At 44.4% G+C, this 26,939-nt stretch overlaps 1 protein-coding gene across 9 annotated transcripts in view; it reads left to right on the top strand.

The window, feature by feature from the left end:
- The window catches only part of FBRSL1 (fibrosin like 1), a 1,043,303-nt gene that overhangs the window by 729,023 nt on the left and 287,341 nt on the right, over positions 1–26,939 (top strand). Inside the window, exon 3 of one of the 9 annotated variants that reach the window (XM_075898375.2) lies at positions 8,737–8,860. The exons of the other annotated variants lie outside the window; for them this stretch is intronic. Within the exon in view, the coding sequence (XP_075754490.1) occupies positions 8,737–8,860 (124 nt within the window). The remainder of the gene's footprint in view (positions 1–8,736; positions 8,861–26,939) is intronic. 9 annotated transcript variants of the gene reach the window in all.

The raw sequence follows: 26,939 nt of genomic DNA, 5'->3' as shown, positions 1-26,939 counted from the left end.
AAAACCAACCCTGCTGTACTTCCCAGTAATAAACATGCACTCAGGACTGGAGTAATACTGCAACCAATATAGCTGTGACTGTTGTAAGATGGGGAAAATGTTTGCTGCGGATGTGCAGTGGCAGAGAGATGCAGCAGGCATTGAAGTGACTGGCAAAGGTCTTGTGGATTTCACAGCACTTTATGTGGGATCAGGTTCTGTGCATGCCTACACCACTTCTGCTTCATGCTTAACCAAAGCAGGTGCTGGAACACTATTAACTTGCTTTAGATGGGATGCCACCCCCTGTGTTCTCTTTCCTGCCGTGGGGAGGAGCGGATAGAACGTTGTGTCAGCAGGCATGTGACGGGGAGGTCCATTCCCGCACTCTCAGCCCCGAGGCGGAGGGCCCGCGGGGTCGGAGGCGGGTGGAGAACGCGGGGCACGCCGGCCTCACGGCGGCCCGGGGACAGGGCGAACCCGCAGCTCAGCAGGGGAGTGGGGCAGAGGACGCGCCCTACAGGGCAGGCTCTGGGACCGGGGAAACCACAGGCGGCGGCGGCGGCGGCACAGCCGGAAGCAGTGCACCGGGCGCGCCAGTTCAAAGGAGTGCCGGGGAGCCGGGGGTGGGAAGTGGGGGTGAGGGCTGGCGGAGTTCTCCCTCTCCCCACAGGCAGCTCCAGGCGAGCAGCGGCCAGGGGACGCGGCCCCGAACCGGGGAGGACGGCAGGCCAACCCCGAGGGCAGCAGAACCAGGACGGTGGAGCGGGCCCCGCGGGCCGGAGTGAGGCCGGCCGGACTGGACACCCAAGGGCCGGGAAGGGCCGAGCTTGGGTGAGGGCGTTCCGAGCCCCGCGGCCGGGATACTCAGGAGGAGCACAGGGGGCCCCTGAGACTAAAGGACCGGAGGAGGGAGCTACCCTCCCCCGGCGGACTTTACAGGACTGAGACTGGGGTGAGCAAGAGGCGAGAGGCGGGCTGGGGGAGCCCCTTTCGCCACAAGGCACAAGAAAGCAAGGTGAGGCCATCATTGTGCACCCCCCACAGCTGCTTTGCAAGTGGCTGGTGGCCTTGGGCGGAGCATCTGCAAGTGCTCAGAGTAGCCCCTATTCCTGAGAATGGAGGAGATTTTTTAGCAGCTGGGCCATTAAGCGATGGTGAATTGCTGAGGAGTAGCATGCATGTGGACTGTGTTTACAAACATAGTTGGGAGGCCCCACCTTCACCCACCCTGGCATAGCCTAGCAAGGGAGGTGGCTCCCTACAGCACTCCCTGTCTCTGGCTTCAGGCAATGAGGCAAGCAAGGAGGTGGAATATGCCATGATAGGCTAAGAATTGTCTTTAGCAGCAGCAGCAGCAGCTTCCCCCATTGCAACTGAGATATAAAATGCGGATGCTTGCTTAATCCCTGGTTCTGCCCCAGGCCCAACCACAATCCACCCTGCTCCCTAAGAACCCATCCCACCTCTTCCTGCCCCAAATTTATACCATTCTTCCTGGCCTCCGAATGCCACAAAACATCTGACTCTGGAAGGCAAGAAGAGCAGGAGGAGGGAGGCGCTGATCCACAGGTCCCACTGATGGGCAAGAGTGCTAGGGGGGCAAAGCAGGGCTCACTCATTTGCTCAGACAGTCTCCCTTCCAGAGACTCCTGCAAACAGTGGACAAAGCAGGCAGCAGCCAAACAACATTATAATGTAACATTGCACAGCCCTAAAGAGGCATATTCTCTAATGCAGGGATCGGCAACATACCGCATGCATGCCCTGAGTGGCATGCAAGATGATTTTGAGTGGCACGCAGGGAGCCCGCACTGCCGCTTGAGCCACGAGACTGTAGCATCAGCTCCAAAGGGGCAGGTGCGAAGGTGAAGAAAGCAAATTCATCTCCCCTTTTCCCCTCTCCCCCGTGCAGGCTGCAGAACTACATGTGGAGGCATGCCACCCTGCCCCCTTCCATGGAAAGACCCCGCCTGCTGCTGGGTGTCTACCTCAGTTGCTCCTGTGGAGCAGGTTGCAGATTGGGCTGTGCAGAGTCTGGCCGAGTGGGACAGGCTCTGATGGTGCACAGGCAGCTAGCACCCTTCCCCTTCCCTGGCAGCAGGTTAGGCTGTGCTGCACCCGGTGGTGGTGGGAGGAGGCAGCACTGGGGCTGAAGTACGGATGCAGATTGGGACTCGAGATCCTTCGGGGCTTTTCACCCATAAGGACTCAGTCTGGGGGCACGCAGATATGTAAATAGAGTAAATAAGTTAAATCTTGGCATGACACTTCTGAAAGGTTGCTGATCCCCGCTCTAATGGTTCTTCTTTGAGGAGTGTGCCTACGGGTGCTCCACCTTTAGGTGTGCCAGCGCCTCTGTGCCTGTGATCAGAGATTTGAGATAGCAGTGCTCGTGGTCAGCTGTGCCTGCGGGATGCTGGTGCGTGAGCTCTGAAACAGCTACTCTGCATGCGCAGTCACCTCCTCAGTTCCTTTTCAACTGCTGCCGGCTTTGGTTGCAGCTCAGCAGTCGCCCACATACTGTAGATAGACAACTGTTACCACAGTTACCGAATTTACTTATTAGCTCATAATCATTAGTTCTTCTTACCTCTGTAGCCATAGTTTTTAAAAAAAATTCTCTTCACTTACACTAATAGAAGTAGTTCGAGAACTGAATCCTCGGTGACACTAATACACGCTAAAACCTTGCCTTCCTGGAACGTGCCTGGCTTGCCCGGTTCTAAAAGGTGCACAAGCTGCAGGCTGTCCATTTCTATTTCTGACGGGCATGAACAATTAAAATGATTCATATAGGGAAAAAGATTCGGCTGACTTCAGACCCTGAGCACACCACTTCACCCAGGCAGTCATCCCCTGGGGAAGCATCAGAGAGAGGAACTCAAAGAACTACGGTAAAGCTCAAGACCCAAAAAAGAGATCCTATTCCTCCTCAGGGACAGATTCTCCCTTGAGGAAGCATCCTCTTCACAGGAGTGCTGCCCCTGTACCCTAAATACAAAAAGGGTGAGACAAGCAGTCTGGCAATGGGGCCAGCAGCAATAAAAGCCATGACCCAAAGCATAAGGCTCCTGCCTCATCAGAGGCACCGGCAGAGGTGAAACGTAAACCCTCTATGCCAGCATCGAGCAAAAAGCTGCCAGCACTGACCATTGCACATACAAAGCTGTGTCCACAAGCAGCACCGAGCAGCACTGCAGTAGTGTCAGCACCAACAAAACACTCGGTGCCAACAACACACAAAAAGCAGCAGGCACTGAATCAAATGTTGTTGCAGATACCACAAGCCCAGCCAGTTCTCATATTGCCCTCTCCTCTGCCAGTGCAGCAATTTACAACTGTGGGGGAACTCTCAGTTACTTCGGTACCGAGGACGCCATTATTTGGCAACGATGGCACCTTGAATACATCCAGGCATAGTTTCTCATCCACCTTGGCCACATCAGTGACCTCAGTATTTAGTGATGAGGATGATGATGTGCCCATTCACACCCATTTACCAAAGCACTCCTCGCCCAAGCCTAACCAACAATGGCAACCACCTCAGTAGCTCCCACCACCTATTCCACCCACTTGGCCATACTGGGACCCATGGGCTGTATACAGAACACAGCAGATACAGCAACTACAACAGCCATCTCCAGTGCCAAAATCACATGCACCAACAGTACACTCTCCAGATGGATATAGTTCTGACACAGAGGAGGAGGAGATAGATATTACTTGCGACAATCGCACACAACGCTCGCCTCCACCTACGCACATATCATCAGCGTCCCCCAATGATACAATCATGCCCCCACCACTGACCTCTGGGGATGATTTTAGATCATTCCAAGAACTTTTTAAGAGAGTTGTGGAGATTTCCCTGACTGCTAAGCCAGAGATGCAACATAAACTGACAAACATACTACATGCATCTCCACATATGAAATTAGTGATCCCCAGGAATGAGGCTGTCATGGACCCAGCCAAAAATATCTGGCAGACGCCTGCCACAATATCGCCGACCAGCAAGAGGTCAGATCGGAAATACTGTGTTACCCCTGAAGGAGCAGACTTCCTGTTCTCCCACCCAGCCCCAAATTTCCTAGTGGTAGAGGTGGTAAATCAAAGGAGGAAACAACAGGCTGCCCAAACCATCTCCAATGACAGGGACTGGAAGAGGCTGAACATGACTAGGAGAGAAGCATATTCATCTGCAAGTCTTCAGCTCAGAATATTTATTCGGCACTATTAGCAAAATACACACATTACATTTTTGATCAATTAGCTGCTTTTATTGAATCCCTCCCAGATAACAAAAGGGATCAGTTCAAGTCAAATCTAAATGGAGGGGCACTAATTTCTAGGATAGCATTATAGTCCACACTGGATTCTGCAGACATGACAGCCAGATTCTTATCCTCCACAGTGCTGATGAGGCGAGCATCCTGGCTTCAGCTTCAGGATTCCCGAGAGGAGTCTAAGCAACAGTCGAGGACTTGCGGTTTGAGAATACCAAGCTCTTTGCTGAATCCACAAACTTTCCTTACATACCCCCATTGGGCTCACAAGCCACATTAAAGACTCTTAGCATGCACATACCTGCCACAAAGAGAAAACAGGGCAGGTCATTCACACAGAGATACAGACCCGTATCCTTTAATTGTGCCAAAATAGGCTCAGGCAAGCCTCCAAACAGTCAACATCTCAACAACCATCAACATCCCAACAAGCATTTTGAAGTCCTGGCTGAGGGTCTGATGACCCCAAAATTTCCATGGCAGCAATTTGAACCCTCCACAACCTTTGGCAGCAGACTAGCTATATTCTATCCAGTGTGCCATACCATCACCACCGACAGGTGAATGCTGGAAATCATAAAAATTGGTTGCTGCAACCCGCTTTTAATTATCCTCCCTCTCCCACCCCCCTTTACCTGTCCCTCTTCTGGGGCCCCTCTCATGAATATGTGCTCATACAAGAGGCAGAACACCTTCTCAGGTTAGGTGCGATAGAAGAGGTACTACAGTACAACAGGGTTTCTACTCTCATTACTTCCTCACCACCAAAAAATCAGGAGGGTGGAGGCCGATATTGGACTTTCGAAGACTCAATTGCTTTGTACATTCCCAACAGTTCAAGATGGTAACCCTTGTCCCTATTATTCCTGCCTTGTCCACCTTCGACCTCCAGGATGCCTGTTTTCATATATCGATACACCTGTTGCATAGACGCTTTCTTCATTTCAAGATAAAGGACAGATACTTTCAGTACAGAGTGCTACCGTTTGGACTCCCAACAGCCCCTCGAGTGTAGGTTCTGGCAGTAGTAGCCACACACTTATGCAAAATGGGCATCACTCTCTTCCCTTATCTAGATGATTGTCCAGTAACGGGCACCACAGAACAAGACACAGCACAAGCTGTTACAACCACCAGAGCCCTATTCAACAGCCTTGGACTCCAGATAAACATAGCAAAGTGAACACTGACCTCAACTCAGACATTAGAATTTATACAAGTGTACTTAGATTGCAGAACAGCCATTGCCTCTTTACCAGAGGGTTACAGGCTCAGTGGACCCAGGATGACACCAAACAACACATCAACCTATTCAAATTCAGGGCAGTATGAAATACCTGTACACACTTTCTCCCCTTGATCCAGAACAAAACAGTTCAAATTCTTACAGACAATGTCACTACAATGTGTTATATCAACCAGCAAAGAGGGGCTCAGTCATACCAACTATTCCAAGAGACAGTCAACTTATGGGAATGGTGCATCCCCCATTGGTGCATACACCTGGTTGCAACTTACCTCCCCAACAAGGACAACATACTTGTGGACAATTTAAGCAGACATTTCCCACAAAATCATGAATGGGAAATAAACCCATCAATGTTGGCATTCCTCTTCAAGAAGTGGTGGTTCCCAACAGTGGACCAGTTCACCACATATGACACTGCCCATCGCCCATTATATTACTCCAGAGTGGGCATAGGGCCTTACTCTTTAGGGAATGCCTTCATCATACAGTGGAAGGCACCTCTGTCCTATGCTTTCCCCCCATTTCCACTAATACAAGGGGTGATCCTCAAGATCAACCAGGACAGGTCCAGAGTAATCCTTACAGCCCCCAGCTGGCCCAGACAAATGTGTTGTCTTTGCAGATGAGCATCCAACCACTGCATCACTTCCCTCCAGTCCAAGCTCTGCTCACACAACATAACGGTCAGATACACCATCCTGACATTCACACGTTGCATCTCCGAGCATGGATGTTAGCTGGCTGAACACCATAGGGAAGAACCTCTTGGAACCAGTGCAACTCTTCCTCACAAATTCCAGGAGACCTACAACAAGGAAAACATATACACAGAAATGGAAGCATTTCACAATCTGGTGCTCAGCCCACAACTATGAGCCAACCCACATGCAAATATCACAGATACTACAGTATCTACAAGACCTGCACAACACAGGCCTCTCCCTGAGCTCTATAAGAGTACATCTCGCCTTCATCTCAGCACTCAATCTTCCACTTCAAAGATGCTCTGTTTTTACTCACCCAGCTGTCAAACGATTCCTATGAGGTCTACAAAACATGTTTCTGCCACTTAAAGATCCAATACCAGCATAGTATCTGAAACTTGTGCTAAAAACCCTCATGGACAAGCTATTCAACCCACTAGCCATATGTTCCTTATTACATGTGTCGATGAAGGTTGCTTTCCTTGTTGCAATTATCTCCACAACAGGCATAGGAGAACCGGGAGTCCTCATGTCTGACCCCCAATATACAATATCCATAAAGACAAAGAGGTCTTAAGAACACATCCCAAATTCCTCCCCAAAGTACTTACCTCTCCAAAGACACCACTCCTGCAGCTCCCATTGATCAGTAATGGAGAATGGTGGCCGGTAGAGGCTGTGGGTTTGGTGCCTATGGATGAGGGGCAGCATGTGGAGCCACTGCTATACATGCCGGCTGCTTTCCGGAGTATGTAAATTTAAATGAAGCGGCGATTATTTAAATCGCCGCTTCATTTTACTGTGTCTGGTAGCCTAATCTACATGCCTCTGGCGACAGAGGCATGTAGTCTAGACGTACCCTTAAATTGAAAAAGTGATCTTGTGGTTAAAATGGTTGGAGACCATTGACTTAGATACATCTGGGTCAGAGAAGGAACTAAGGAGGTGGTTGGCTGCACATGCGGGTAGCTGCTTCAGATCTCGCTCACTGGCACCCCGCGCACGCAGCCGAACTTGGGCACTGCTATTACAAATCTCCAATCAGACGCACAACAGTGCTGGCACACCTAAAGGTGGAGCACTAATGGGAACAACATTTTGAGGAACTCCAGGTACTGCACCTGGTGAGTAACCTTCCTATCAGCAAAACAGCAGTGTTAACTAGGTCAATGTTAAGAAAGGAGTTACTGTATTCTTTTAAATGTCCTCTCAAATTTTTAGTTTTCCCTGAATGAGACAACAAATACATTTTGGCAAAAAGTCTTAAAAGAGAATATTTTAATCATCAGAATTGAATGAAACATATAATGGACATTTTCAGCATACATTTTTGTTTTGCAGCATAGGTTTCTACAGCTGTCTGATGCATAAGGATAAAAAATAACAGAGGGTGGCTTTTGGTAGAGAAATAGGTTGAATTTACTTACCAAAACCTCAGGTGCCATAGAGTTAAAATATTTCGTACATTTCCAATCAGAGAAAGTAAAAGCAATCATTAAAAAAACAGTTTAAAAGATCTGCCAGTCAAACCTCAGATGAAGTTGTAAGTGACATGTAGTTTTATTATATAGCTATGCTATTAATGATTATCTAAATTACTCTGGTAGACCCAGCTAGCAGCATAACATCTGAGACTGACATTTGTTAGATTAGGTTTGACTTCACCTTGTAGTGAAGAAATTGAAATCTGAACAGCATTGATTAGCTTTCAGAATGTGGGATCTGAGGTTACCTTTAGAGGAAGCAGTGTTGTGTTTGGTTGGTAACTTACTGTCCTTTACAGCAAATGAAAGACCACTTTAGCATTCAATACCATTATTATAGCATTTCGTGTATATCTGTAATTGGACTATGCAGTCTCATACATGTTCCAAATACCCCCTCCTTTTAGAAAGCCTAGCTCTTTCTGTACCAAAAGGAAGAGAAAAGCAACTTTCTTTTTTGTATCTTTAGGCTGATCTATAAAGACAAGAAGCAACACATCAGTTTCATTAACTAGGACTTTGGCATTAAGATTGCCTTTTGTGTCCACAAAGATGTGTGCATGTAGCACATAAGTATAAGCCCCATCATGGCTGAAGTGGAGGGATTTCAGTCTTTTCAAAGGGCCTGATAGCACAAATGCCCTTCCTGTGAAATTCCCACTGTATTAATGAGCACATGGAGAATCAATCTCTATTTACATCTGATATTATACCTAAGTGGAAAACGGTTGTTTATAGATCTTAATCCTACCCTGACTGATGCAACAAGAAGTTATCAAAATGTTGGCTTGAGTGGCCTCAGCAAAGAATTTCTTATATAGTCTGAGAGATCACATTGGGGAGTATTTCTGTTCCTCAGAACATTAATATGTGCCCACTTAATAACACTTGCTGCCTTATGGAGCCAGTTGTAGGGCTAGACATACGCTCTATCCAACCTACCTTACTCTGTAAGGTCTTGTCTACACTACACAGTGGATTGACACTGCAGCAGTCAATCCTCTGGGCATTGATTTATCACTTCTGCTTAGACATGATACATTGATCTCCTTATGTGCTCCTGTTGATGCCAAGTACTCCATCAAGACGAGAAAAGCATCCAGTCTCAACAGAAGAGCAACCCCCACCAACTTTTCCCACATGCAAGACATCATGGTGAGTACATCAACTTCAGCTACATAGCTGAAGTAGATTCACAGTGCCTATAAGTGTAGACAAAGCTTTAGGGATGAATGTATTATGCACCTTTTTTAGCATTTTAAAGCATTTAGCAAGAAGCTCCCTGTGCCTTCTTTATATGTAATACATACACATATGCCCTTTTGAGCACTAATTAAATGCAGGGCAGCATTTAATAAAAAAAAAAACTTTGCACTTAGTATTTTTCATTTGTGGATCTCGAATTGGTTCACAAAGCTGGGTGAATTCCCTGTAAACTGAGCACTTGGGCGGCCACCCAGAAGAAATTCAAATGCTGCCCAGCTGATTAGCAGAGTACCCCTGGCTGACATCATGTGTTTCTATTGGTGATGCACATGTGCATATGCCTTGGTGCACGTAACAAAATTTATTCTGTACATGTATTGAAAATATTAGAGGTAGCACTAGCAATCCCATTTTGTTGCTCAGAAAATGGTGGAGTAATTAGCCATAATTATACGGAGTCAGTGGCATCAGCTTGGAATAAAACTCAGGTCTTCTGACTCCCAGTTCTATATCCTATCCACTGGACTACTGCTTATTCCTTAGCTGAGCGGTTCTCAAACTTTTTGGGCTCCGGAGCCCTTTACATGTGTAAAAATTTATGCAGAGCCCTAGCAGTCCACTGATTGTATGTGTTGTACCTATCAGTGTTTCCAGTTTGTCAACGTCGCGGAGCCCCTGGAGATGTCTTGCAGAGCCCTGGGACTCCGCGGAGCACAGTTTGAGAAACACTGCCTAAGCTCATACAACTATACATTGTTAGAACAATGCTTTTACTTTTTCTTCCCTCTCTGAGTTACTATAAGCAAACACTTCATAGTTTTTACCTTTATGCAGTCACATCCAGTACGCTAGAGGGCAGTGACATTGGGTTATCAAGTTAGAGCACAGTTAATTATAAAAAAAGATGAACCAGAGCTAAGAGTGATATTTATAGTTGCATGAGGTTCAGTCTGATGGGACATTGTGATAGTGCTTCCAAATGATTCTGCTGTTTTTAAAATCCAGCAACTTGAGGTAGGTATATTAATCAAGCCAATAAATCATCCATCTCTTCCACTTTCTGAGGGACAGTGCTGCAAATTTCCACCAACTGTTGTCTGAAGTGTCTGTTTCACCACAGAAATCTCCAAGGGAGCAAAATGGGAGATACATTCAAAAAAAAAAAACAAAAAACAAAAAACCAGTTCTTAGAAACTATGCAAGGTGGGTGAGAGAATGTAACAATAAATGTAGCTTTTCTACATTGAAACAAACTTAAGAGCTGTGCAAACCATGCATTCCCACAGCAAGTAATGTGAATCGCATTAGTTCTGCCTTATGTTCATTGAAGGGCCTGGATTTGGACTGTGCCACTGGTAGGAGAATTACGGGGTAGTTCTGGAGAGTATATCACATTTTCTGGGAAGGGGGAAGTGGAGGGGAGTTTGTCTGGTAATGGTATTACACTGTGTTCCACACTGTGCATGCAGTAGCTGCTATGGGAGGCTTATGGTCCATAAACATTGTTACTGAAAATATATACTCCTTTAATAGCAACAACAGCATTAACAGATAGCAATTACCCTTCATTTTCAGGAACTATAAAGTCTCCATTAATTCAAGATTTATGTAGTTATAGCATTTAACACAGGAATAACACCACAGAGAATTGGTTTATACACATGTAATGAGAGAGCTTATGGCATACTTTAGTGAACATTAACATAATAGAGTAATATAAACCATCAACAGTTCCACTTATTGTCTCTTACCTGCTTTAGCATCACTATGAAAAGTGGCTAGCAGCTGGGTAATGTGCTTTGTTAAACGGCATTCTGCAGAAACCAAAAGTCAAGTTGCATAAAACAAGGGAATGAGTAAGCTCTGCTTATTACACCAAAATGTTGTTCTGATTTTTCTTAATAATCATGTTCACAACCATGTTTAAAAAAAACTATTTCCTTCTTTTGAAGTAATTCAAAATTCATATTCTTTCATTCTTGGGCTTCTCTCTGCCGTTATGAAATTATGGGTTGTCCATTTAATTGTATGCACCCTGAATATAAGCAAGCTCTCCAAATCAAGGGTTAGTTAGATATCAGGCATTTCTTCATTTAATGTGGTGCTAAGTAAGCCATAGAAAAAATGACATTGTGTTTCCAAGTTAATTAAATGTTTTCTGTGTGTTGATGCTGAAGTTCAGCTTTGTGTTCTAGCTGTGGTAGGAGTGCTTCAGGAAAGTAATATATGAGCTTGAAGTAAAAATTAAGAGGCCTTTGTGGAGTTGCCACAATAGTGTTTTTACAGCGTTCTTTGCAAAAGTACAGTAAGTTTGCTTCAAGCTCCTTTTGTAGCACATTTGTTAGACCTTACTCACATACCATAATTTCCTTCTTCAAATTCAAAATCACCATGATATCGTTAATTCCTGGGTACTGACAATGTATTCCGCACCTTATAAATATACAAAGACTTACATTGCCTCCTCCAAAGAACTTACATCAATTCTTCAGACGTATATAGTACATTGAGAGCTAGTACAAGCATGGGGGATGTAAGAGTCTTACAGAGGTAATTTTTAAATACTTCTTGGAACAAAAGTATTCCCAACATGTAATTACATTATTTACAGATAAACCTGTCTGAATGTTCTCCCCATTTTCCCCATTAAGTTGCATTCTTTCATTGATGATCAGCATTTACCATCGGATGAAGGAACATTGGATGGAAAACATAGTTTGTAGCTCATCAGTGCCCCTCCATAATTAGCTGATTCTTTTTTTAACGGTAAGAAGGGATGGACAATGTAAATACTCATCCAAATCTGTCAGTTCCCAAACCAAACCCTTTGTTCAGTTCTCAGGATGATTGACTGTGTCTTAAGCTTTCATCCTTCATATGGGTCTCCCTTTGACCAATGCCAGCTGCATCCTCAGTTCTTTGGCTTCCCATTAAAAGTGTTCTGCAGCTCAAGTAACCAGAAAGCTCCAGGCTGCGAAATGTATTTCACCAGAGCACAGATGAGACTACAGAACCCTATCTCACAAAGGCAGACGTTACAGTTGCTGGAGACTTCTACCCCCTAGCTTCTTGATTACTCTGTTCAGAAATGAGTTCTAGGTATGCTACTCCATTCTGTCTACTAGGGCTGCTTAAAGACTAGGGTTGCACAAAGAGCTGAGTTATTGCAGTCTTTTGTATAACCCTTGTAGTTTGGAACCTGGACTAGTACATGGGTCAGTGTTGAAGAGACGAGGTTACATTTGTCTCCCCTTTACTTGAGAATTCACATTTCACCCTGTTCCCAACCACAACTGAAATGCAAGATGAATGTACCAGTTGGCTTATAGATTCTGCTTGTCAGATGTTGTTTCAACTACTCCTTGTGGTTTACATGATCAGCACACTCTTGGTAGTGTGCTAGAACGTTGCAGTTCTATCAAGGATCGTGAATTATTCTGTGTGTACTTTAAAGAAAATGTAACTTTAAAAGTAAAGAACTTTAATGGCATTTCCTAATATCCTGACTCTCTGCTACTGCACTGCATCTTTTCACTAGAAACTAGATGCCCTTCACAAAAATAGATCACCTTGAGTTTTGTAATTGCCTGAAAACTCAATTTGAAAGCTTAACTCTTTTTTCTTAGCACTTAAAGAAGTTTGCTGAACTTTCTATGTTTTGTTAGTTTTCTCTAATTTTGTGTGATTTTTTTTATATTACACATTCATCGCAACTCTTCCACAGATTGACAGTTGCAGAAACACTCAAGAGAAATGACTGAAAGAAGTTTTTATGAATGCACTTTGCTATAAGAATAAGATGATTGGTCTGTCCAAGTAGGAAGCAATATAGTTAAAAGTGGAGGTAAACTCTGCATTTGAAGCTTTGTGGAATTGACTAGCCCCCAATGTCAATTTACAGCTTTTGACATCTAGAAGTTTTAAAACACATTGACCCAATGACTTTTATGTGCTTGGCTTTACCAGGTATAGTCCATGATGTCCCATCCCAATGTTTACATTACATTGGCTTGAAGTTGTCAAAAATCATAGCAAATATATACAAAAAACATGGTTCCCAAACCTCATAGGTCTACTTAAGAGCTCTGTTTCCCTGGCCTTGCTTACACCTGTGTCAAAATCAGTTGGAGATCTTTGCCTAAATCCTTGGCAGCTGACTTAATTTGTGGTTTACTGCTCCTGACAGTTTATTGGGAAAGCAAAGTGTGCCTTCATCTTCAATAATAAACAGCCCACCCGCTGACACTTTGACAGACTTAATGGTTTTTTATACAAAAATGGACAGACTTAATGTTTCGACTGTAGCGATCATCTGTCCTGATCTCCTTAATGAAATTAGATTAAGAGCACCTGGGAAAATGCTGAGACGGCACATTGCTTTCATCACCTCCTTTAATTTAAAACCAATTTGTGGGGAAAATATTCTCTGAAGCCAAGGGATTCAGAGAGAAAAAAGGAGGGAGGGAAGGGGATTTTTAAATCTATCTGGATAGCTGCTGGCAGCTTTAATTCCTTTCCCTGTTGGCAACGTGAAATATTAACCATCATAAGAACAGAGAGTTTATAGACTCATTCACTGTCCCTTCTGTCTTTCATAGAGAGGAAAGAAACAAAACAAAATCTTTACAATCAAGATCACATTCAAGGACATAGTCATTTGTATTGTGCGGCTTTTGGATTGGGATGGCTGGGGAAGGAAGGTGATGGATTTACAGAGGTTTGCTCACCTGTCCTGCTCTTGGAATAGCTGGGCTGAATTTCCCTAAAATGTATAATTTCCTCTACTTTTTTTAATTCTATGGAAATATTCTTTAGTAGTTAGCTAAGGCTTATCTTTATAATGATTCGGTTGTTCTGGTAAACAGTATTTTGCCAGTGTAGTAAACCCAGATGCAATATGTACAATATAGCATGGCAATGGAGCAGAAACATAGAACACTAGAACAGGAAGGAACCTTGAGAAGTCATCGAGTCCAGTCCCCTGCCCTCATGGCAGGACTCAGTACTATCTAGACCATCCTGGATAGATGTCTGTCTATCCTGCTCTGAAATATCTTCAGAGAGGGAGATTCCACAACCTCTCTAGGCAAATTATTCCAGTGTTTAACCACTCTGACAGGAAGTTTTTCCTAATGTCCAACCTGAACCTTCCTTGCTTGCCAAGTCGATTGCCTTGCCCCTGGATGTCATCGGTACCATCCCCAAGTAGCCACCATCACACAAGATTTATGTAATTATGTGTGGGACAGTGCTGCCATGGAGTGGGATTGGGAGGGGGGTGCAGGATCTGTGTAGGAGGTGGGGTGCAAGTGGGGGTGAGGGTGCAAGGTCTAAGTGGATGGTAGGGTGCAGATGCAGGCTGGGAATAGGGTGTCTGGTCAAGGGGAAGGTGTAGGACCAAGGGATGGTGCAGAATCTGGCAAGGAGGAAGGGTGCAGAGTGTGACCAGGAGGGAGAATAGAGGAGTAGGATGGGGGTAGGTGTCTGACCAGGGGGGAGGTGTAGGAGCAAGGAGGGAGGGTTTAAGAGTAAGGAAAACTGTAGAAGTCTTGGGGTTTAGGGTCTTGACAGGGGGAGGGGAGGGAGTGAGAGAGATTGGGTTCCAGGGGTCTGGGCATGAGGGGGACACTTACCTGGCTTTGTGTTCCTGGGCTCCCCACTCCCATGACTGTCCAGTTCATTTACCCTGCCAGAGATGCTGGCTCCCAGCAACCCCCCACAGCAATCCCCCCACAGCAATCCCCTCTCAGAGATGCTTCACAGGCTACAAGACAGCCAGGGCCTTGCAGCATTGGCACTGGAGCTACTTCTCTCACCTTGTGCAGAGAAGCAGCTGGCCCTGGGGTGGGGTAGGGGAGGAATTTAGGTGGGGATCCCCTGCTTACTGCTGAAATGCAGCCACCTCTGGGGTGGAGCTGTCTAAAAAGAGCACAGCACAGTTGAAACGAAGAACTGAAGGCCTGCTTTCCCCCTGCATTGGTCCAGGTCTTGCGCTCTGTCCATCTGTCTGTGCCCTTCTCCTTGGCTTGGGTTAAGCTGTGAGTAGTCCCTGGGGTCTGCTCCTTGCACAGCCTTACCTGTGGGAGTCACACTTTAGCATGTGCCCCCAGCTTCTACGATCGTGGAGCTGACCCCAAGTCCTTATTGCATCCTCACCCCAGCTCCCACTTCCCCCACCCCCATTCCTCTACTCTTCCCAGCAGGTGTGTGTCCTGGCTCTGTGTGGGGTCCCTGTGCTGTCCGTAGTGGCAGGCGAGGACCCAGCACAGTTCTCAGGGACACCAAGGGCAGATTTCCCCACCCCATTGCTTCCTTCTTCCACAATCTCCCCACTTCCTCGTCACCCCCCAGCCTTCGACACCCCTGATCATCCCTGCCCATCTTGTGTTGTGGTGGCTGCTTGGGAATGGTACCAGCCACACCCCGCAGGCAAGGCAGCCTGTTCCCACCCTCATTGCCTGTGGGTCTCTGCATGCTGGCAGGGCCGGGTCAGGCACGTGTGCAAGGACAGGACCTCAATCCTGCGGCTCTGTGCAGGGTCCCTGTGCTGCCTGGTGGAAACGGTTGGGGAGCCAGGGCAGCTCTCAGGGACTCTGAGGATGGACTCCCCCACCCAGTTGCTTCCTTCCCCCCTCAGTCTTCCTGCATGCTGGCAGGGCGAGGACAGACAGAGCAGCAGCAGCATGCATGTGGAAGCAGGGCACAGTCCCACAGGGCAAATCCTTCCATTTGCCACGACTTACTATATTCTTCTGGTTTCAGTTATGGAAGAATGTCAATGTGAATACAATGCAATTCTTACAGCAATGTACTGACCTGCTCAGAGCTTGAGGGGGATCGCATATGAAGTGTGCCAACATATAAATTAATACAAATTGATGGTCTCAATACTGAGAGATTCTTGGCATCCTCTGCCCCCTTATTCTCCACTCCACCATCATCACCATTACTGTGAAAGTGAGAAGGAACTACACAGGACTGGAGGTAATGCTTTATTATTGTAGTGGTTGTCATTGCTGTGGCCAAATAGTCACCTGCTGGCCATCTTTCTGATGACGAACCACGTCACACTTTGCTAGGCTGGTACTTGGACGGTGGACAAAAAGTCCACTGCCAGGGCCATATTTGAAATCTTTCCAGCTTGGTAAAGCCTGCCAGAGCTTACACTCTGCTAGTCTTCAAGAGCCAAGAGTCACTTCCATGCCACGATGAGGCAATGGAGTAGGATTTTGTGACATCACTACTAGAATACAAATAATGTTCAATAACAGTAAATATGTGCTTATATAATGCTTTTCATCCCGAGATCTCCAAGTGTGCTAGAAAAATGAGTAAGCTTCATTGTCATCATTTTTCAGGTGAAAAATCTGAGGCTCAGAGAAAATAAATGGTTTGTCTGTGGTCTCAGAACAAATTAGTGGCAGAGTGCTAGCATCAGACTAGATGCCCAGGTTGCCTGACTCAATCCCAGGATGTGACCACTTCCTAATATGATTATTTCACGATTGTTACAAGCAGTCTCAGCCAAAACTAACCTTTGGACATTTGCCTTGTATATATTTATGCTCTGTAATAGTAACAGGCATGCCTTGAAAATTAATTTACTCTTAGCTAAACCAGAATACATTTTTGGGTTTGTTTTCTTTAAAGTCCATTTTTTCGGACTTTACATTGAAACTCTGGTACTTGGTGAGACTTTGAAGCTTATTCTTGTAAGTGCTTTAATCTGTCAAGAGTATCAAGATATTGTTCTGATTGCTGTTTCCTTTAAACTCTAACAGTGGGGCTAAAAGAGCTCATTTGTACAACTGCAAAAAATTAAAAGGTGACCCAAAAGGAGAACTCATTGGATAGAAATGGCAATGTCTTGCCACATATGTCTGTATTTAGTCAAAAACATATTACTAGTTCTCCTCAGCCTTTTCAAGTCTCCACGATTCTTTGAAACTCTGGCTTTGTTTCTGCTTCATGCATCATTACCAATAGCCATCAACCATTTAAGTACTCAAGAATCATCTCTTGCCATGATAATAGGTAATGATGTCCAATGTAAAGCAGATGGTTGGATAGTGTCCTTTAAGTGAGTGAGTAAAAACTTGTTTTCACCTGCCCCTCTGCCCTGTCCTCATCTCAGATATATATGGGAATGGGGAGGGATGGAGGAAATACTTGCAGTGTAAAAGTAATGTATTTATTCTCCATAGTGCTTATCTTCAAAGCACTCCACAGACACTGATTCACCCTTTCCCTATCCATATAATTATAGATAAGGTTCTCATGTTGCAGATGGGGAAATTCAGGTAAAGTGTCTTGTTCCAGACAAGAGAAAGCAATTAGAAGCAGACAGGAGTTCCTGACCCTGAACTTGTCTCCACTACATCAGGGATCGATGCTGCAGTGATCAACCAACCGGTCATTAATTTATTTTGTCTGCTTAGATGCAATAAATCGATCTCTGAGCACTCTCCCGTTGACACCAGTACTCTGCTGGGATGAGAAGAGTAGCTGGTGTCGAGAGGAAAGCAGCTTTCGTAGAACTTAGCGCACACAAGATGCCACATAAGTACATCTCCTTTAGCTACGCTATTTACATAGCTGAAGTGACATAGATTAGATCGATGGTGGGGTTAGTACACTCAGGGCCTTTGGTCTCCTGCTCCAGTCTCTATACCATGCTGCCTCTATACATTCTCAATAACAAGGATATGTAAATGAGAAGGGAAAGATTTAATTGTTCTAAGGAGTACATTTTAAACATTCTTGTTTAAAATTAGCTTCTACATAGCTGACATGCAATAAAACATAACTCTGAAGTTTCATTTACTCCAATCCAATGGCCCTTTAATAGCAATTTAGTATAGATTTTTTTCTTATACAGTAACTGGTAAATAATTAGCACTAAACCAAGTGGAAAGAGTCACTAAAAAATAACAATATGATAGGGAGAGTGTGCGTAAGAAATGAATTTATCCTAACCCCCAGCTTAAAAATTTGGGAGTTTTCATTTCTTGGATGATCTCTCTGAATTGGATCTTCCCAGTTCTCTCCTCACCTGATCACACCAGCAGTGAATCCTGTAAAACAGTTTTATACAATTCACCTTAGTGTTCATGTCACAACATGTTATTTAATCAAAAGGCACTTTCCTTTCCATGGATTTGGGACAATTTTGTCTGCTAAGCAATTACTAATGACTAAATAGCTGTTTATGTAACTCTCTTACCCTTCTCTCTGTCCCTCCTTTACTCCTTCCTCCTGGAAGTTGAATTTCAGGCGTTAAATCAGTAGCACTATAGGCTTTCTCTCTGTAAGAGCAACGTTATCACCAATAATAAAGGATCTGTAACTGTCAACATTATGGCTGCATATAGACTGGCATGATTTGCACAAAAGCACCTGCTTTTGCGCAAAATCTTGCCACCAGTCTACACTGGCCGCGAATATTTGCGCAAGAACACTGACTTTGTAATGTACAAAATCAGTGGTTCTTGCGCAAATACTCTGACGCTCCCACTCAGGTATAAGCCCTCTTGCGCTAGTATTCTTGCGCAAGAGGGCCAGTGTAGACAGCAACGTTAATTTCTTGTGCAAGAAAGCCCGATGGCTAAAAATGGCCATCGGAGCTTTCTTGCGCAAGAGCGCATCTACACTGGCACGGATTCTTTTGTGCAAAAGCAAATCTTTTGCGCAAAGGCACATGCCAGTATAGACACTCTCTTGCGCAAATACTTTTAATGGAAAAACTTTTCTGTTAAAAGTATTTGCACAAAATCATGCCAGTCTAGACGCAGCCTATGTGAAATGGTTGGTGGAAGAGGAAACTATGGTGTGGGGAAGAGAACAAGATGATTCCTGTAGTGCTGTCTCTGTGTATTGAGACATGCAAGGAGAGTAGACTGTCTGCTAGTTAGATGAAGAGACAGTTATTTATAGAGACATTGTTAAGTCAATTAGGCCTAAAATTGATCTGTATTAAAAGTTGATTCATATTAAAAAGCAGTGCTATTCTAGCTACAACTGTATTTGGAAACAGTTGTCAAGCACCTGAGGATATTATGGTTTTAGCACAGAGTCACCATCTAGTGAGAAAAAAGATGTTTTAAACCAGTTTGCTTACCCAAAATCTTATCCTGTTCCATCCACTTTCCAAATCTTTAGCATTATTATTAGTATTATTGATAATTTTTCATTGTTGCCAATATCCTTTCTGCTAGTTGGTACACCAAGATCAAGACAGTCTTTGGCTAGATGAGCTTACAATTTCTAAACACAGTTCTCATCTGTTTTGTTTGAGTACATAATTTGTGTTACAACGATGATTTAAAATGGTTCCAAATACAGTTATAAGTACTAGCATGGAAGAGGTTAAGCTTTAATTTCAAGTTTTTTTTCCAAACGATGGCTCATGTCAAAGCAATATTGTATAGTGCAGATAAATAACATGCATTGGATTGGATAGGTTAGGACTCAGGTCCAAACCCTCTGATTTAGTAATTTTGATTTCCCTATTCAGGAAAGTACCTAAGCACATGCTTAAGTGCACCATGGCTACATTTAAACGTGTGTAATAGGGATGTGAATGACTAGTCCCCCACACCCTTGCTGCCTTTATCAAAAAGAGGCAGGAAGTGCAGAAGAGAGAAGGGAGTACTACAAAGCAGCAGTGCTGTATGGATCCTGTGGCCAGATCCCTGGCTCCATGCAGCACTGCCACTTTGAAGCACCGCTTGCAGCCCAGGGTTCCCAGCTGGTCCTGGGCTGCATAGTGGCGTTTCAGAGTGGTGGAGCCCAGGGTGAGCTGGGGACTCCGGGGTCAATGTGGTGCTGATGCTTTGAAACACCACATGGAGCCTGACACCGGACTCCCTGCAGCATTTCAAAGAGACAATGCAACATGGAACACGGGGTCATCGGGGGAGTCCCCAGCTAACCCTGGGCTCCATGTGGTGCTGCCACTTGGAAATGCCTCAGGAAGCATGGGACCAGTGGCAGACTGCTTGAGTCCCCCACTGGCCCCGAGCTCCCAACAGCGCTTCTGTCTTTGAAGTGTAGCAACAGCCCTAGAGCAGAAAGGCTCCCTTCAAAGGAAGAAGCACCTTTATCAACTAATAGAATAGTAGATGCAAATTGCATTGACTGTTCGATTAGCGAAATAATCGAAATTTTACATCCCTAGTGTGTAAGCTCTATGCTGAATAAAAATGGATTTAAAAATACAGTTTGCTAGACTGGGGGCTTAGCTCTTACTCAGGTGAAACTTCATAGTGTATACAAGTTTGTTTTTAGAATAAGGTGCATGTCCAACACTTCCTCCATTTTGCAGTCTGCTGTTATGGCTAGAATGGCCACCTTTTCCAAAGACAAAAGTGGGACATATGCAGGACCCATGTCCCCACCCTTTTCTGTTCTCTTCCCCCACAATGCCCACCCCTATGGCCAAGCCCAGAGGCAGAACTGCACTATGATAAGAGCCACCAAGGCAGCGGGGGGCGGAGGTGGGGGCAGTGATCAGGGACTCTAGTGCAGCCCCCATCCCACAGGGCATGCTGCCCAGGGCAGATTCTGTGGCTCCCTGGGCAGCTCTTATCCTGGCCTGGCCAGGGAGTGGCCTGAGGGGAGAAGAAGAGGAACACAGGCAGGGCCTCATGTAGAGAGGGGGCTAAGTCTCACCTCAGTCCTCTCTCTCCCTGCACCCAAGACACTTGGAAAAGGCTGGTGTTATCCCTGAGTAGACATGGACTGGCTCTGCAGGGAATCTGTGACAAGAAAAAAAATATATCCTGGAGTCATTCAGCCCAGGTTTGGAAATTGAACTTTGGATTTAGGGACTGTCCTGCCCAATTCAGGATGGGTAGTGTGGTCACCCGAATTATGACCTTGCTCAACCCTTTTCACTTATGCAAAACTCCCTATTTTGCCTAAGCAAAGAGCAGGCATTTTGGGGGACAACAAAATAGTGTGAAGATCCCAGAAGAAGCAAGTGATAAAAAAGGTGAAGTTTAATGTTTAATTCAATAGGCAATGTCCTTTTAAAAATTATGCTCATATTACCCTTTGTAACAGTTATGCTAAGAATAATAGCACTGATTGAATTTGGTGGGTTATAAAGAATTTCTGGTCCTCTTTGAGCCATATTCCACAGCACAAACTTGGATAAGCCAAGAAAAATGCTGCCCTAAGTTCACTAGAGTTTTGTTTGGAAGCTTAAAAACCTGTATATGTTCTGTAGATACATCCTCCCCAATCACAGTTAACTTAAGTTTTATGGAAAAGCTTGTCAGTCAGGGATCAGAAACAGTTGCTGACCAGATCTTGATTTATTTGACAATCTAAGTCATAAAATAATTATTTGTCTAACTCTTCATGATTAGTCTGAAGAGCCCTGCCAGCCGTAAGAGGACTGACTAGTCAGGAAACCACAGGCGTTTTGGCTTTTTTATTTGAAGGGCTGCAATATTATTTGCAATAATTTTTCATTTATTAATTTTGGCATTTCAAAATAATTCGCTGACGTGATGTGAACATTTTCCACACCAGCCATAAATCTATTACAGAGAAATTTAAAAAAACAAAATGACTCCATATTGCTTGCAGATGTATTCTGTAAAATAATTGTTTTTCACTGGGTTTTAAAGTTTCTGAGCCTTTGTAAACATAATGCCTAAGTGCTTTTATTCAATAAATGTCACCCATTCAGTAATTGCTTGCACATTGCAGTCTAGTAAATAAGGAGTGGATTTTGACCAAAGTCTGCATAGCATTTAGGTTGCTTAGGTCACAGCCATAGAGGAAAGACAGTGAGAAACTTGTTTTTTCAAACACAGGACTATGGCTTCAGGAACCAAGACAAATAAGCCATTTCTCTTTAATTAGTAGATTCCTGCTTTTAAGCAAAGTTTTCTTTTTTCTTAGTTCAGCAAGGCTAGGAACTTCAAGGAGGCAAAGGATGATAGTCATCTCATCCTCTTGACATTTCTTGGGATGTCATTTGGGGTACCTAACTCCCTCACGTTCCTTTGAAAATTCAGGCAATAAAAGGTTGGCTTCAGGTCTTTCTGTGCAGTCCTTCTGATAGGAAACACCATTAAAAAAGAGCCCTCAATGAGGCAGAAAGGATGGTTTGAATAAGCCATCTTGTAGCCTTAAGCTTGGGAAAATGTCAGTTGAAAAAATAAATTCACAAATGACTAGATTTTTTATGCTATGCAAGCAAATGACCTTACAATGAAAAAAATATTCCAGAAATAAAATTAAAGGAAAATCAAAACCAAACAAAACCACATTGACTATAATTCCTGCATCAGATTTGTTTGTTGCAGTCCCGAATGGAAGGCTTCAATCAAACAATTTGCAGTTGATGAGTTCTTATAGTAGTTTATGGAAATTGGTATTATGGGAAATATTCTCCCCTCTCTGCCATCCCCATTGCATGTGTATTTTGGTGTCCCAGAGTCCTCTTGCAAGGTGCTAAGAACTTTTGACTCACTGGGACTTGAGGGGACCCAGTATCTCACAGGATCAAGCCCTATGAGAGTGTAGGTGCTGAGTTGCATTGGAAAGTGATATCTGCCTTTTCCAGATACACCTAACAAAGGACAGTGATTGAAATCCTGGCCTTATTAAAACAAAAAGCAGGACTATGTAGCACTTTAAAGACTAACAAGAGGGTTTATTAGATGATGAGCTTTCGTGGACCAGAAAATTGGCACGACCATATATACCAAAGGATACAATCAAAAAAATGAACGCATATGAAAAGGACAAATCAAATTTCAGAACAGAAGGGGGATGAGGCGATCCATGTCCTGGATACCACAGTACAAATCACCAATGGTAAATTAGACAGCACTCTCTACAGAAAACCCACCGACACATACAGTTACCTTCATGCCTCCAGCTCCCATCCAGAACACACCATATGAATCATCATCTATAGCCAAGCCCTTCGATACAATCGCATCTGCTCTAATCCCACTGACAGAGACCAGAAACTTCAGGATATCTACCAAGCATTTATAAGCCTCAACTACCCACCCAGAAAAATAAAAAAACAAATTGAAAGAGCCAGATGAGTACCTAGAAACCATCTACTTCAAGACAGACACAAGAAAACCAACAACAGAACACCACTTGTCATCACCTACAGCTCCCAACTTAAACCTGTCCAACACATTATCAATAAATTACAGCCTATACTGGAACAGGACACTAAACTCCAAGAAGCCTTCTGGGAGACAGACCCATAGTATCCTATAGACAACCACCTAACCTCAAGATCATTCTTACCAACAACCACAGGACATACCACACTAATACCAACCCTGGTACTTTCCCTTGCAACAAACCCCATTGCCAGCTTTGTCCACATATTCACTCTGCTGACACCATTATTGGGCCTAACCAAGTGAGTTATAAGATCAAGAATACATATTCCTGCGCATCCAGAAATATAATCTATGCTATCATGTGCCAAAAGTGTCCGTCTGCTATGTACATTGGACAAACGTCTCAGACACTTCGCCAAAGAATCAATGCCCACAAAACAGACATTAGACAGGATCACAAAGAAAAAACAGTTTCTTGCCATTTCAGCCAGAAAGGACACTGTCTCAGTGACCTAATCACATGCATCCTACTTCAGAAGACATTCAAATCTGCACTTGAAAGGGAATCCTCTGAACTGGCATTCATGCTAAAATTCGACACTCTCCGCAGGGGGCTGAACAAAGACCCCAACTACCTTACCCATTACAAAGATAGCTTCCCCAATTATCATCTCTAATACCATTAACTCACAGGCATTTTCCTTCCTCCCCCCATCCCCCCCGCATCCCCACTCTGTTCTGAAATGTGATTTGTCCTTTTCATGTGTGTTCATTTTTTTAATTGTATCCTTTGGTATATATGGTTGTGACTATTTTCTTCCACTATTTGATCTGAGGAAGTGGATCTGGCCCACGAAAGCTCATCATCTAATAAACCATCTTGTTACTCTTTAAAGTGCTACATAGTCCTGTATTTTGTTTCAGCTATATCAGACTAACACGGCTACATTTCTATCACTGTTTATTTTAAGCCACGGTGGCACTTTTTTGGTTCTCTTACTGTGTTTTTTAATTTGCGGTATACACTTATGTTGGGCCTCCATTATGGTGTCTTTGAAAGGTTTCCATGTAGCTTGAAGAGATTTTACTTTTGTTACTGTCTCTTTTAATTTCTGTTTAACTGACTTCCACATTTGCATGTAGATCCCCCTTTCTGAAATTAAATGCTGCAATGTTGGGCTACTGAGGTATTTTTCCTACCACAGGGATGTTAAATTTTATTACATTATGGTCACTATTTCCAATCGGTCCAGTTATATTGACCTCTTGGACAAGATCCTGTGCTCCACTTAGGACTAAATCAAGAATTTCCTCTCCCTTCGTGGGTTTCAGAACCAACTGCTCCAAGAAGCAGTCACTTAAGGTATCAAGAAATTTTATCTCTGCATCCCATCCTGAGGTGATGTGTACCCAGTCAATATGGGGAGAGTTGAAATTCCCCCATTATTGTTGAGTTTTTTATTTTGATAGCCTCTCTAATTTCCCTTAGCATTTCATAGTCACTATCACTGTCTTAATCATGTGATCAATAATATATCCCTACTGTTATATTCTTATTATTGGAACATAGAAATACTGTTCAAATACTGTGCCTACTGTGTGTTGGGGATCAGATGCTAGAAGTAAGCAGAACGGTGAGAGGGGTAAGATAAATAAAATAAAAGCTAGGAACAACCATACTTTCTTATTTGTTATTACCGAATAGGGGGAAATGAGTGGAAAACAGGGCAGACTTGTGCCAGAAGCAGAACTAGAACCCAGTGGCACAAGCACAGCTACATTTCTATCACTATTCTACATGGGATTTCCTGTAACTGCTGCAAGTCAAAAATTTTAGCAAATGAAGCTAGCCTACTATCTTTTGTACTAGCGTTGCAGAACCTGTTCTATGCCCCTTTGCAATAGACTCTGACCTTGCTGTGGGTATGCATTTTTTATGAGTACCATGGAATATGCATATAAGCTGGCTTCAGGGAAGTCATGCATGCAAATTATTCTAAGACATTTATATAGTGCTATAAATGCACATAGTGCTTTGCAAAGCATATACCAGGGCTACTCAATACGAGGCCCTTGGGCTGCATGTGGCCCGCGGCACCTTGAGCTACTTCCTGGGCCACCTGCCTGCCTCATCACTGTGGGCTCCAGCAGCAGTGACTCCCTGTGAGTCAAGCCGGGTGGCACCACATTGAGCCATGCCACGTGTGCCGAAGCTGTTGGCCAGCAGGGGGAAGAGGGGCAGCAAGAGGTGGCGACAGAGCACACCTGCCACATTGGCCACAGTGGCAGAACCTCCCTGTGAGCAGAACCACACAGCTCCACACTGAGCCAGTTCGTGTCGGTGCATGCGTAGGAGCTGCTGGGGGTGGCAAAAGGCAGCGGGGGAGCCAGGCAGCGAAGTACATGGCAAGGCAGTGGCAGAGCTGGGCAGCAAGAGACATGGTGAAGTGGCGGTGGAGCCAGGCAGCAAGGCCGGGGTTAGAAAGGTCTACACTGGGCCTTGGGTAGGGTTACCATACGTCAAGTTTTTCCTGGACATGTCCTTATTTTCACATGTTATATCACCTTCCCAACGGGTTTTTTAAAAGAGAAAAAAATGTCTGGGATTTTTTGGTCTGCAAAGGGGATCAGAGAGGGGGCAACTGCACATGTCTTCAATGGAACATTCGGAACTGCATGCCCAGACCATTCACAGCTGTTCTGCGCACGGTCCCCAGTGCCTGGAGGGAAAAGCACGTGGTTCCAATGAGACCCAGGGCGGTACCCTCTGCCCCTCTAGCTTTATGTCCCTGACTCTACGGGAGCGAAAGGGCATTGGTTTAGAGTAGGAGGACTGGGAGTACCTTGTTCTGGGGGAAGGGAGGGGCATTGGGTTTGAGCAGGGGGCTGGAGGATACCTGACTCTAGAAGAGGGGAAAGGATTGGGTTGGAGTGCTGGGGTGTCTGGTTCTGGGAGACGGGTGGGTGCACTGGAGCAAGAGGGTCTGGGGGGGGACCTGGTTCTGAGGGAGAGGAGTGGGTGCATTGAGTGAGAGCAGGGAACTGGGCATTAAAACTTTTGGCTTCTTTCCTTTCCTGTAGGTGGGCAGTGGGTCTGTTGGTTAGATTTGGGGGTTCCGGTCTTTGCTCTGTGAGGACTGTGGGTGTGGTGCTTGGTGGGGCGGGCAGGGGAAAGGAAGGGATTCTGGGATGCAGGATTCCTGGGTTCCTTTTTTAGCCTTGCCACTTCTCCCCTCGGTGCCTTTAACTTCACATTGATTGTACTTATATTTCAGTAAATATTGTATTCACCGTTTCTGTTTGATTTGTTAAAATTGTGAAGCCAAAACAAAAAAGTATGTATAATGGTCTTCTGTTAATATGTGTTTTAGTAGTGAAATTCCTGGATTGTCATTGCTCATTAAAAGTGCTCTCATATGGGTGGAAATCGAGTAAATATTGCATTTTATTAATATCAGCAGAATTGACATAAATGGGGCCTGCGTGTTGTGTAGTCTTGCCTTAATGGTTGTATTGATGCCTATCAGTGTGAAAGAAGCTATTTGCATATATTTACACAACCGCACTTAGGTTGAGGCCCTTGGTATGTGCTGTGGGTATCATTGTGGCTCCTGGGGCTTCCAAAGTTGAGTAGCGCTGGCATATACCCGAATACAGTCTCCATCTACAGTCTAACCCATACCTTTCAAGCTAACATAATTGGATAGAAAGCTGAGATACCAGTTTGTTTAATATGGAAAATCTTGGCTATTAGTATAAGACTGTGATTTTGAATTTCAAGTATCTGGCTGTCATTTCCCTTTGCATCTAGAAATCCCCTTCTGTCACCAGTTAATTTTTCTTAAATGTGATTGCAGTTTCTGCTTTTAAATCTAAACACTAGTCTGTTTAATATGATCTCGTTTTCTCTTAAACACTGAAGA

Source organism: Pelodiscus sinensis, chromosome Z (assembly GCF_052426305.1).
Source record: "Pelodiscus sinensis isolate ZL-2025 chromosome Z, ASM5242630v1, whole genome shotgun sequence".
In the NCBI taxonomy this organism is placed as follows: Eukaryota; Metazoa; Chordata; order Testudines; family Trionychidae; genus Pelodiscus; species Pelodiscus sinensis.
This window is presented reverse-complemented; position numbering and strand designations above follow the sequence as displayed.